At 52.5% G+C, this 12,448-nt stretch overlaps 1 protein-coding gene across 1 annotated transcript in view; it reads right to left on the bottom strand.

The window, feature by feature from the left end:
• The window catches only part of IRF5 (interferon regulatory factor 5), a 6,242-nt gene extending 4,099 nt beyond the window's left edge, over positions 1-2,143 (bottom strand). The window contains exons 1-2 of the mRNA XM_010568794.1: positions 2,040-2,143; positions 1,090-1,151 (exon numbers count right to left, since the gene is read on the bottom strand). Coding sequence (XP_010567096.1) covers positions 1,090-1,151; positions 2,040-2,143 — 166 coding nt within the window. The remainder of the gene's footprint in view (positions 1-1,089; positions 1,152-2,039) is intronic.
• Between the last annotated feature and the right edge of the window lie 10,305 nt (positions 2,144-12,448).

Genomic DNA, 12,448 nt, shown 5'->3' with positions numbered 1-12,448 from the left:
CACCTCATTAACATACGCTTTACATGCATTTGCACACCCCGCGCCCATCGCTCACTCCACGTGACGCGCGGGGATCCCCGCAGCGGGCGGGGCACCCCCTCCCATACCCCCCTCCGCCCCCGGCCTCCCCAGCCGAGCTGTGATTGGCCGCGCTCGCTGTCACTCATCTGTGGGCGTGCCCCACCCGCTCACCGCCCCTTTACGGGAGGCCACGCCCCCAGCGCAGCTCTCCCCGCCCACCTCCACTCCCCCTCCCCGGGGCCGTTGCCCGGCAACGCGGGGGGCGGTAACAATGGAGCGGGGCGAAGGGGCGGGGCGAGTGAGCGGGGCGAGACTTCCAGCGCTTCCCGGGCAGGCTTCGGATTCGGGGTAGAACGGCTTTATTTAACTTGCAAATTTAGGGGGTTTTTGGTGGGGGTTTTTGTTTTAATTTTAAGCTAGCCCTACCCCCCCGCGCTGCTGCTCCTCACCCAGGGTTTCGGCCGTGGTTCTAAGCCCCCCCTCGTCTGCCAAAGCCCGGCCTAACCCCGCGGCTCCCGTCCATCCGCTCCACGGAGGATTCCAAAATCCCGTGGGTATCTCCCGGTGCTTCCCCAGGGATATTCCCGCTCCGCACCTGCGTCACCGCCGAGTCCCTTCCAGACGTTCTGGGTGCTCAGGGGAACCTTTCCCCTCTATCCGCTGTGCCGTACGGATGTTTTTTCCCCGCTGTGGGTTTTTTCGTCCGTTCTCGTCCCGGGTTCCTGGCCTCTCCCAAGAGGCGGCTGCGGGATGGGTGAATCCCGGTCGCAGGGCAGGGCCGGATCCTGGCCTATGAGCTGGGAACGGTCAATTTGGGCTGGGAATGGCGGTCCTGTTCTGCCACAGGGCTTGGGGGAAGAGGAGATGTGAGCCTCGGAGCATCTTCCCTCCATGCACCCATCCAAATTCCCTTCCTCAAATGTACCCGGTGTGCAAACCACAGCTAGGCACAAAATGCCGGAAAAAGGCACTAAAAAATTCCAATTTGTGGGATGCTAAATGGATATTTCCTCAAGGATCCCGTTTCCGCATCTGCTCCAGCCTTGCCTGGGTGTTTTCTGTCCTCACCGGAGGAGCGGCCGGAGTGGGAGGCCCATGGGTGGGAGACAACGGCCCCGCCGATGAGCCAGCTTTTTGGCAGAGATTTCAGGGAAACGGGAAGGAAGCAGGACGGTCGCACATTTCCCCTCCGCTGCCGCCTCCTTTCACATCCTCTGTTTCGGGAAGCGCAAGGGCTTCAGCTCGCTCAGAGGGTTAATTTTTAATTTTTTACTTTAATTTTTCCATCATTAACAGCAACTGTCTCCACCAGCCTTGGATTTGCTGATCACACGAGTCCCCAGGCCGCTCCGCCGGCGATGGACCCTCACCCGTGTCCCCGTCCCCAGCTCCGCTCTCTGCCACGTGCCCTCATGAGGACAAAGGGGGGGAAAAAAATCAGCTTTTTGGGGTTGTCACGTGTGAAGTCGCGGAGGAGGGGACTTTCCCATTCACTTCTTCCACCGAGAAATGAAACCGCTCTTGCCTGCAGCCCCGGGTACGTTGGCTCTCCAGGTGGGATGCTGTGTTTCACTTCCAACCTGGCACTGATTTCCCTCTCCCAACACTCTCCGCCTCTTTATTTTTCTATTTCTGATTAAAACTCCCCGGGATTGCCTCAGTCTCCGCCGCCGTGAGAGGGAGCACTCAGCCCTGCTGAGGCCGAAGTGGCTCCCTGGGGTGTAGGGCTGATGTTGGATGGGATTTCCCTGAACTGGGCTGTCAGCATCTCAGAGTCATCGCTTCCCGGGACCCCGGCCAGCCGCCAGCTCTGGATACTGGCATGATGTATTTTTGAGCTCCTTCAGCCGGGTTTTGGCCACAGGTACAGGGAGAGCCTGCCCGAAAACACAGCAGGCAGCAAACCCGCACTCCCACCTCCAAGTCTCTGCCTGCAGCTGCCTCAAATCACCTATTTATTTGCTCATTAGTTAATCTGGGGAGGGGGTAAGACACCCCCTTGGGTAGGGCAGCCTGACCTCCAGCTCTTTCTCATCCTTAATTTGGTGGCCTCCTCCTGCGGAGCCAGCTGTGCTGCTAGCGGGATGCGGCGCCGAGGAGCCGGCTGGGGTGCCGGAGCCATGCCGGGCTAGCCTAGTTGGCCGTCCCACTCCCAGGCTGTCTGGGAAGGGGGATAAACACAAGGCCATCGTGTTTCCAGGGGTTTTCTTCCATGGCTGGAGTCCAGCTCGGCCTCCTGCTGTTGGCCAAGTCCTGCAGCGCCGGGGACGGCACCTCCGGACCAGTTTATACCCAACTCGCGTGGGAGATGCTCCAGCACTCGTGACAACCAAGAGCTCCATAATGCCGTCTCCGGGAAGAGACGGTGAGGTGCTGGGGGTCGAATTGCTCCGCAGGTTTGCTCTCCGGTTTTGATGTCTCATTTTTTCTCTGTGGCAGCTCTGAGTGGACGGTTCAGCAAAAGCTGAGGGAATCCTTCGCTGTCCCACGGCTCCTGGTCAACGGGCTCGCCGCCTTCCTGATCGAGCTGGTTCACTTCCTCGGTGAGACCATGGTCCAGGTGAGCTGCACCGGTTTCCCTGCCACTGAGAGGAGATGCGGTACGAGCAGTCAGGATCTACAACCTCTAATGGAGAATTTTCCATCTGATTTTTTTTTTTTTTAATGTCTGTTGATTACTTTTTTTGATGCCTGTTTGCCTTGAAGAGCTCTGGGCTGTTAAAGCTCAGTCCCGTCTCAGTGGTGAATGTGTTTGTGGGGAGAAATGGGAGTGTTCAATACTTAACCCAGAAGATCTGCTCTCCAAAAACTGTGATTACACCCCAAATACACCACCAGGAACCATTCTGCCACCGATATGCCTGGTCTGGGGTCACTGGAAAGGGACAAGGCAAAAGGAGAGATAATTGTAGGAGGTGATGAGACGTGCTGACAACCCTGAGCATAAACTTCTGCTTCCTTTCCTCTGAGTATTTCCATGTCAAAACACTTCAGTATTGGGAGGAGAAACTTTGGATTCTTCACTATCTCAGACTCCTCCTCCCATAGTGAAATTTTTGCATCTCGGCCACGTTTTTGGCATCTCTACGAGAAGTGGGGAGTTCCTTCTGAGTAACTTGCTCTTTACAGGGTCCCCACCACACCTCAGGATGGCATGCGCTGGTGAATATTCATCAAAAACAAGCATTTTAACCCAAATTTGCCTTCCCCTCCAGGTGCTGGTGGTCGGTTTGCTGACAGCCATCAGCAATCATATTTTGAAGCCCTTCTTGGCAGCAACGTTCAACAGCCTCCTGCAACCTCTGCTGCTGTTCCTGTTGAAGGTCCTCTGCGGCATCCGGGACCTGACGGACCCCCTCATCGACGTCCTGGCCGCCATCTGCTCACAGCTCGCTGTGGTGCTGCGGGCTGTCAGATTAGTGGAGATCAACCTACAGCCAGACAGGACGGATCTCGGTGATGTTGGCAGCAGCTGAGGCTGGGCCTTGGGAGGCAAAGGAAGAAGGGGAGGAGGAAAATGCTTATTTCTGCAAAGAGCAATGCAAATTGAGGAAGAGCGGGGCTGTCTGCAGCATGGGGAGGCAGGCACCAAGAAGGTGAGGAGAACAGTGTAGCCGCATGTTTCTGTGCGGGTGGCAGGTACACGGTGCCAATGGGATTGGGTTTGTATGTTCTATTTTTGCAAACATCTCCTTAACCAACCCATTAAATGACAATTTTGTATCTTGGACTGTGTCCCTAGCAAGGTGGTGTTCCTATTCCTGCCTGGAAGACTTGGCTTTCTGCTAGGAAGGACTTCCCTGTGCAGTCTCTTGCAGTGGGCCAGCCGGGCTCCTCTGGTGGGCTCTGCTGCCAATTTCAGAGGTGGTTTGGTGTTAGGAGCCTGATTTCCTCAGCCCCTGCCAGGAGGCAACAACTTCTCTCCGGAGAACCGAGCAGCTCCCAGGCACCCTCGCTTTGACTGGAGCAGCCCTCTGTAGCTAGTGGTGTGGGATAGCCAGGAATTTGGGGACTGTCTGAAAAATATGTGAATGCCACCCCTTCCATGTTCCTAAAAAATAAGTCTGGTACACATTTCAGGTAGTAAGAACAGATTCCTGTAGTGACCAGGAGGCCAGAGGAGCAGAATCGCAGGCAGTGAAGCTTCAAGTGTGTTTTGCAAAACCTTTGAGGGGATCAGGACTGGGACTAAGCCATGTTTTGGGGCTCACGCCTGTGCCCCAGATGCCAGCTCCCCTCTCCAAGGGCATATCGTCCTGGGAACATTTCCCACTGCTTGCATGCACTGCGAGATCCCTCAGGCCTTGATGATTCCACACTGAAAGCCCTTTGCTTTTTATGGGCAGAGAGCAGCTTGTTTTTAACTTCCTGGCCTGTAAGATCATCCAAAGGATTGAGCCGGCTAGCTGTGATTTAATGAATGAGCTCTGCAACGAGGCGTTGCAAGGGGTCCCCCGCGGTGGCCGTGCCTGTCAGCGGGTGCTCGCTACCCCTGACTCGCTGTGCTATTTGGGTGCTGCTGAGTTCATGGAGTTGCAGTGGTAACAGGATGTTCCCCTTTGGCGGTGCAAAGGGACAAGCTGGAAGCCACCAAGGCAAAGAAGAGCTCTCCAGGGTCAGATGACCAAGGGCAGCATGTGATTGAAAGCCGGAGATGAGCCGAAACCTTCCGGGCAGCAGGAAATGTGCCGGTTTTCCAGGAGAGGGAGACCAGACCAACTTTGCCCTTGCTCCTCAGCTAAGAGCACCAGAGCCAGAGGTTAGAAGAGCCACACAGACATGAGGAGGACCTGGCCTCGTGGACTGGGTCCAGGATGTCCTGCAGCAACGTCACCGGTGCCAGGACTGTGCCTGGATGGCCACACAGGGGGTCTGAGAGCCCCCACGGGACACCTGGGGGACACATGGTTGTCCTCGGGGTATTTTGATCCACACAAGGCGCTTGCATCGGGGCGCAGGCATGTCCTGGCGACTGTTCCCTGATAACAGACCTTCCTGCAAGGGAACGATTAAAATGAACAAACACAAACCATGATTAAGAGGATGGAATTAATTTGAGGTTTCTTGCTTTGTTGATTTAGCTCAAGATTCACTTTAATGATTTAAATGGCTTTAATTAAATCAATCTGCTCCGGGAACAAGAATTCCCCATTTCATTTTTCTTTTTTTGGCTAAAGCTCTCTGAAGTAGCAGAGATCCAAGAGACAGAGTTGGGAAAATTCAACACCCAGGAGTGAGAAGAGGCAGCTTGCATCATGCTCGAACAGCATCAGAACAGCATCTCACCCCAGGCAGGGACCCTCCATCCCGTGCCGGGAGAGGACATGTCTGCCATCCTGCTGGAGCCCTGGCTCCCAGCAGGCACCCCTGGAGCTGGGTGATGGGTGCAGAGCTGCCATCTTCCTCCTGCAGCCCCCCGCCTCGCTGCGGGACAGGAGATTTGTAAGATGTGCAGGTGCTGTGGACGGTGTAACAGCTGGTTGGATTTTGTCTTGCAAATTAGACATGACCATGTCCTGGCAGCAGCAGTTCAAAGAGACCAAGGTGCAGAAAGTCACTGATTTTTTGGAGTTTCAGGGCCTAAAGGTGAATAGGAGCTCAGGGCTACTGGCCATGCATGTCTCCTTGGTACTGCTCTGCTCATCAAGAGCAGAAAACTCTTTTCTTCCTTAAAAAACAAGCAAACAAAACCCAGTCCAAACTATATGCATTTAATGCATCCGGTCTGTGCCTTGCCTCCACTGCTGCCGCAGGCAGCCCCAGACACCGGCAGGGGTGGGCAGCCCGAGCTGCTCTGAGGGGGCTGTGCCCCTCCGGCACACACCCACCTCCCCTGGGAGCATGTGTGTGCCCAGGATGGGGTCTCAATGCAGCCGTCCCGTTCTCAGCTGCCTTCCATGTGCCCCCATGCCAGGCTGCCAGTGCCCCTTGGCACTAGCGGCAGTGCTGGGTTACAACACCGTGCTCAGACAAGGACATTTCTCCCCATCCACATTGGCCGGCGGTGGCAGTGCTCACGGGGCTTATGCTCACCAGCAGCCTGGGCTGGCAGCTCTCTCGCATTGCTGCTCCCTTAGATCACCGGCCCAAATGCCTTCCCTCCGGCTCATCTCTCCGCTCCGAGCGCTGTGGCTGAGCCCACAAAGACGGCTCAGCACACGGCACGGGAGGGCGGAGGAGCGGCAAGATGCTTCTCCTGGCTTGCAACTGATTTTCTTAGCCAGCCCCGTGGACCTCAAGGCAGGTGTTGTGCCTGCTGGATGGGGGCACAGCTCTGCCCAGCCCTTTCCACCATGATCCATGGGGGTTTTGCTGATGGCTGCCCCGGAGCGGCTGGGGAGGAGTGGGTGCAGGGCTGGGAGAGCAGCCAGCTGGGATGTGGAGGAATGCCAGGACGCTGAGCGCAGGGCCTCCTTCGGCTCCGCGCGGCCATCGCTTCCCTAAATAGACGGCTGCAGGGTGGGAGGATTAGCTGGGGGCATTCCTCTGCCCCCGGCCGCTGACCCCAGGACACGTTGCTCATCGCTATATTAAATCCTGCACACAACGGGTTGCTCTTCACAAGTCCTTCGTTACAGGTGTCGGGATTTCTGCTCCTCCCTCCACCCTGCACTTTCAAACACTGCTGGGATTTGCAGATGCTGAGTCAGTTTTGGTTTGTTCCACTCGGATTTTGCAGGGGAGGTTTGTGCTTTTCCCTTTTGACGCCTCCTGGCACTGCTCGTGGAGCACGAGGGTATTTATAGCCACCCAGCGAGGTTAAGAGCCACTGCCTAATGGTTCATGAACGTGCTGTGCCAGCCTGATGACGGGGCTGGTCAGTGCGCGGTTATATCCACGTGGTTTCACAGGAGGAGCCAAGGGCCTGGCTCTGGATTTAGGTTTTGTCAGACAGGCGTCATGGGAAGGAGGTCAGACCTGCCGTGTGGCTCTGCTCAGGACAGTGGCTGTAGGAACGAGGCTGTGTGGGAACCCACCAGGTTGTACCTCCGTTTGGGTACCAAAGAGGCCACAGCCTAGGGTCAGAACAAGGCACAGAAGCATTGAAATAAATCAGGAATGAGCTGTTGGAGTAAGTTCAGAAAGGCTCAGTGTTTTGGTTTCTTGACACCTGCCTCCCATGGTCAGAGGTAAACTGAGGCAGGGCGTAAGTCAGTCTTTCCCATCAGGACACTCAGTGATACACCTTCAGAGTGGCCTCCTGATGGTCAGGTCACAGCTGGTTGTCTTGCCCATAAAAAAATGGCATCATGCTCTTGCTGCCTGTTCTGGAGCTCCTCCGACCTCCCACATTATTCCTTATACTGGAGATGCTGCGTCTCCCTCTTCTCCATGTTCCCGCACGCAGCTCCATGTTCCCCACCCTTCAGCATGCTGCTGGGGATGCAGCCCAATGTCAAAGGGCTTCCCATATTTCACCCGTGGGACCTGTTTTTCTACTGAGGGACCTCAGCCCATCTCATGGTCCTCCCTTGGAGCAGTCATCACCACTAACGTTGCTCCTGGGAGAGGTTTGTCTGACCTGGTTCTTCCATCCCTCCTGTCTGAATCACCCCGCTGTAGGTCTGCATGCTGGACCTCGTGCATCCACAACCTCATCCATGGCCTGGATGTGCAAAGGAAGGCTGCTGCCCCACTCCCAGCAGGAGACTGCCAATAAACCCACCCATATTTTCTTTTTTTCACTCTGATCAAGCACAGGTTTTCTGTGCTCTCCTCCCAGACTGCAGTCCTGAGACCTCCAGTTGTTGTCACTGCCCTCCTTTGGGCTTTCTGCAGGTGGCCCAGTGCAGGATCTAGGATTAGGGTTCATGCATTTACACTTTGGGTTTGGGTTTTTTTTTTCTGGTGCTGTTACCACTTTTGGGAAATGACCTGAAGAGAGGGTGGGAAATCAGGCTGTGCTTCCAGTGAGCATTTGAGTCTCACTGTGCTTCCGTAGCAGCTTTCCCAGAGGGACTCATAATGGCATGGATAATGGCTCAGTATCCAACCACCCTACAATGAAGCTGGCCTCCCAGGGCAAAGCTGGAGTTAGGAATTCCCTTCAGATATTCTCAATCCTTCATTTAATACTCCCTGTTGCCCTATTTGCAGCTCATGTGGAAGCAGGCCACCTCGCATAGGCACAGCTAGGAGAGACCTGTCTGTTTGCCTGCATTACACAAGCCATGGATTTCCCCAGTTAATCTGGGTTTGAACAACAGTGCATTTCCTAGGAAAAATATCCAGTTCTGTGGCAAAACCAAGCAGTCCTGGCCAGCAAGATTCCTTCCACCTGACTTCGCCTCCCTGAATGAGGCAGATGGTTTGAGGACAGAGTCCTCCAGTCCTCCAGCACTCCAGCTCCTTCATGGCATTGGTGGTTCTCCAGACCACCATAGGTCTTCTTCCAGGGGTGTTTCTCAAGGGACTCACAAAGGTTTTAAGCTAAAACCAGCACCTAAACAGTACCCTTGACTTGGCAGCGGCTGCAGCTGTGGGTAGGATGATCGATACGCCAACAGACTCATAAAATTCCCTCTTTTTTGTCCAAATACCAAGGTCATCCTCCCCTGAACTTCTCTGCTGTCTGGGGCATGTGACAAAGAGGTAAACAAGGCTACAGCTGGAAAGCTAGTTAATAAGTAATGTGTTCTCCTAATTCTGTGCTTTTGGAAGAGTTTGAAGGTATAATTAATAAGTATTCGGCACTTTCAAAAGCCAGAACACTTTATTTACAAAATGGGGACTGCAAAGATCTGATTTTATAGATGATTTGTGGTTGTACCCATTCTTAGCTAAGGTTTTGAGCAAGACAAGACCTGTGGAGTGTCGGGGGATGCAACGAGTCTACGGAATTCCTGACAGTTTGAGAGCAGCGCGACCTTGAGCAGCTTGTAGTATATCCTTGAAGAGTCTGGAAAGATCCGAGAAGACCAGTACAAAAACAAGTTAGCGATAAGAAGAACCGTCCTAACGAACTCACCAATCATGAATTGTTAGTTACTAACCAAACCAATCATATACTAACACATACTCTAAAGAAGGGTATAAAAAGGTGTGTTAGAACAATAAAGTAGCCATTTTGCATGATCTATTACTTGTCGTGTCCATCTCTGCTGCGACAGTTGAGAAAGGAAATATCTTTTGTTAGTACTGTCTCAGCGGACAAAGCAGCTAAACATCTACAGTGTTGGCAAAACCAAACCAGTGGGATCAAGGGATTGGGAACCTTGAAATAGGAAAATAAGGATTGTGAGAGGATTTTACCTCGTGCAAAATATTGGGGAGCGAGCAGGGTATCCAGCTGCAATGTGTCAACATTTTTACAAGACTGAAAAACTGGAAGAACTAAAAAAAGAAACTATGAAAATGGTCTGACAGTTAGAGAAAAGGTCTTTTATGAAGTACTTAGGGTACAGGGTTTCTTTAGCTCATCAGAAGGAAGGAGGAGAGATGATTAAGATTCTGCATATAAGCACTTCTGCAAGAAAACATAAGGTAATAAAATGATCTTAACAGCAGTGGAGAATATCAGAATGAGAAGTCACAATAAGAAATGATGGCCGCAGCATAAAAAGCTGGATGGATCAAACAGGAATTGTGACATGGCATTTGATTTCATAAGGATGATTGGACCACTGGACCAGGCTGCTGAGGAAGAGGTGAATCACTCGCCTCTGCTCTGAGGAAGGCTGACTGACTTCTGCTCCTGTACCTCTTGGAGATTTTAAGCTTGCAGGCCTAATCACCTCCATCAAGATTTAGTGCTGAGTTAGATTTAGGAGGCCATAAGTGTGGAGATATTTTAATCAAGTAAAACTTTCTGGGCAGAAAGTGAAGGACACACTGCTAACGTCCCCATAACTCAGGAAGAAGGGCCTCAAATTACTACTCAATCCTCCTGGTTGTGGTCTTTGCTGGATTGACATTGTTCTAAATGTAGTCAGAAATCTGGGCCAGAAATTAAACTGAGTCACCAGTCTGACAGCATTCGGCTTGGGTGAGAGCATCCAGCCCTGGACCCCTGGTTTCATGAGCTGCTCAGCGACACCTTCCTTGTTCTGTTGTTCTCCAAGCCATCTACCTAGATCACACCGTGGCCTGTAGATGCGCACGCATGATCCCTCGATGTCCAGATCATTCTGTGCCTGGAATAAGCTACCCCCTCGGGAAGGGAGGCAGGTCCTGGTGCTGGAGGTAGCCCCCTCCTTAGCCTTCACTCCAGTGAGCCATGCAGTCATTGAGGGCAGGACCTGGTGGAAGCCTGGCTGGTGAAATTGGGCTGCTCCTGGTTTTCCTTCGAGCCCTTAAATCATGTTTTATAAGAACATGGACTCAGTGATCCTTATGGGCCCCTTCCAACTTGAGATATTCTATGATTCCTTGTAAAGAAAAAAAGTAAGTTTCTAGTCCTTCTGGGTGTAAAGAAAAGCTTGGAAACACAAACATTAAAGTTTAAAAAACATGAAAACGACCTCCCCCAAACCATCTTTTATTAAATACAAAATTACATCTCCTGATTTTAAAGTCTGTACATAATCTTCTGATACCGGACCAGCTATACTATACACAATTGATCGCCAGCATGGATCTGCATTTGAAATAGGGATGTAGCCTTACCCATGTGATTATTTTCTCGAGATCATCCGATATCAGCAACTACAGAGATAAAAAAAGAAAGATGAAGTGTTTGCTTTTCAAGGAACTTTCGCGTAAGTTTTTTCAGTTCATGACTTAATAGTTGGGATGAGTTTTTAAATGTCAGCTGGCTGAAGCAGCTTTTAAAATTGTTTACCATGACACAGAGGGTGGGAATTATCTCAGCGTACTGTAAATATCTGGTGTGAACATCTGCCATGGATGGCGCAGCTCAGCTCCCTTCAGAGACTGGAGAGAAACGTACTCTTAGTGTACAATTCATCTGACCTAATTTAGGCATTTACTTTAGGATGAGATGAATCATGCCCTGGAAGTGCCTATTTCTTTCCAGTGACTATAAGGGGAGTCTAGACAGCCAGCACAGATGTGGACGTGAGCATCTCATCGAATGAATCGTATCCAACGTGATTAAGGCTTGACCTCAGCCACGCTGCTATTTGGCTGTAATATATCGACAATCTGATGCGTCACGGTACGCTGATGCAGTATGAAATCAAATAGCAACATGATGCTGCTTCAGGGTGATCTAGTAAAACGGGATTTTGGTTGTACGACATTCCCTTCCAATAGGATCACATCTTGCTACAAAGCACTGATTTTAAATGTAAGTAATTAAAATGCCACACAGCATTTTAAGCCCAAATTGAAATATATTTATAAAACTTGCTGTCAACTTACCGGCATAGGATCCTTGCACTCCTCCAAGTTATTTTTGGATCAATGTGGTCACGATGTGCTCGCTTGGGGCATGCCTGGCAGCACAGTAGGGACCCTCACGACAAGAAAGAGTGTTTGTCTCTGGCACAAGACTGAGGTGCTGGAGCACGTCCAGAGAAGAGCAACGAAGCTGGTGAAGGGTCTAGAGTGCAAGTCCTGTGAGGAGTGGCTGATGGAACTGGGGTTGTTTAGCCTGGAAAAAAGGAGGCTGTGAGGGGACTTTATCGTTCCCTACAGCTACCTGACAGGAGGTTGTAGCAAGCTGAGGGTCAGTCTCTTCTCCCAAGTAACAAGCGACAAGACGAGAGGAAATGGCCTCAAGTTGTGCCAGGGGAGGTTTAGATTGGATATTAGGAAAAAAATCTCTTCACTGACAGGGTTGTCAAGCACTGGAATGGGCTGCCCAGGGAAGCGATTGAGTCACCATCCCTGTGGGTATTTAAAAGACGTGTAGACGTGGCACTTAGGGACGTGGGTTTGTGGTGGACTTGGCAGTGCTTGGTTAACGATTGGATTCGATGAGCTTAAAGGTCTTTTCCAACCTAGATGATGATTCTATGATTTAGATACATGGGAACCAAACCCATTGGCTCTCAGCACCCACCTGCAACACGTCAAGCAGACCCTGCCTAAATGACTCCATTATTCTATGGCGAGATCTGTGTGCCTTCTGTAGATGGAACCGCCACTTGGCGGGGCCCTCCTCTTAGGAGGAGATGCCGCTCTAAGACCATAGCATCCCCACTGCTGAAAATGGGGCAGGTCCCTCAGTGCCCCAGCAGCCTGGCGCCGGCTGCCAGGAAGGCTGGGGAAGGGCTGTGGTGAGGGGGAAGTGCACTACTCGACCCCTCAAAATGGCGCCCGACCCTCCACCGTCGCCTCCCTTTTCCCGCCCTTTCCAACCACCCCCGCGCGTGCGCAGTGAGGAGCGGGGCGGAGAGAGGGGGGGGGGACGACGACGAAGGGGCGCCCAGGTGGGCGGGGCCGCCGGCCGGCGCGCGCGTGAGGACGTGGCGCTTTCGGGCCAATCGGCGCCTGCGTCCCCGCCGGAGGGAGGCGGGGCTGC

The sequence above is a fragment of the Haliaeetus leucocephalus genome, unplaced genomic scaffold (genome assembly GCF_000737465.1).
Source record: "Haliaeetus leucocephalus isolate CR32 unplaced genomic scaffold, Haliaeetus_leucocephalus-4.0 Scaffold257, whole genome shotgun sequence".
NCBI classification, from domain to species: domain Eukaryota; kingdom Metazoa; phylum Chordata; class Aves; order Accipitriformes; family Accipitridae; genus Haliaeetus; species Haliaeetus leucocephalus.
This window is presented reverse-complemented; position numbering and strand designations above follow the sequence as displayed.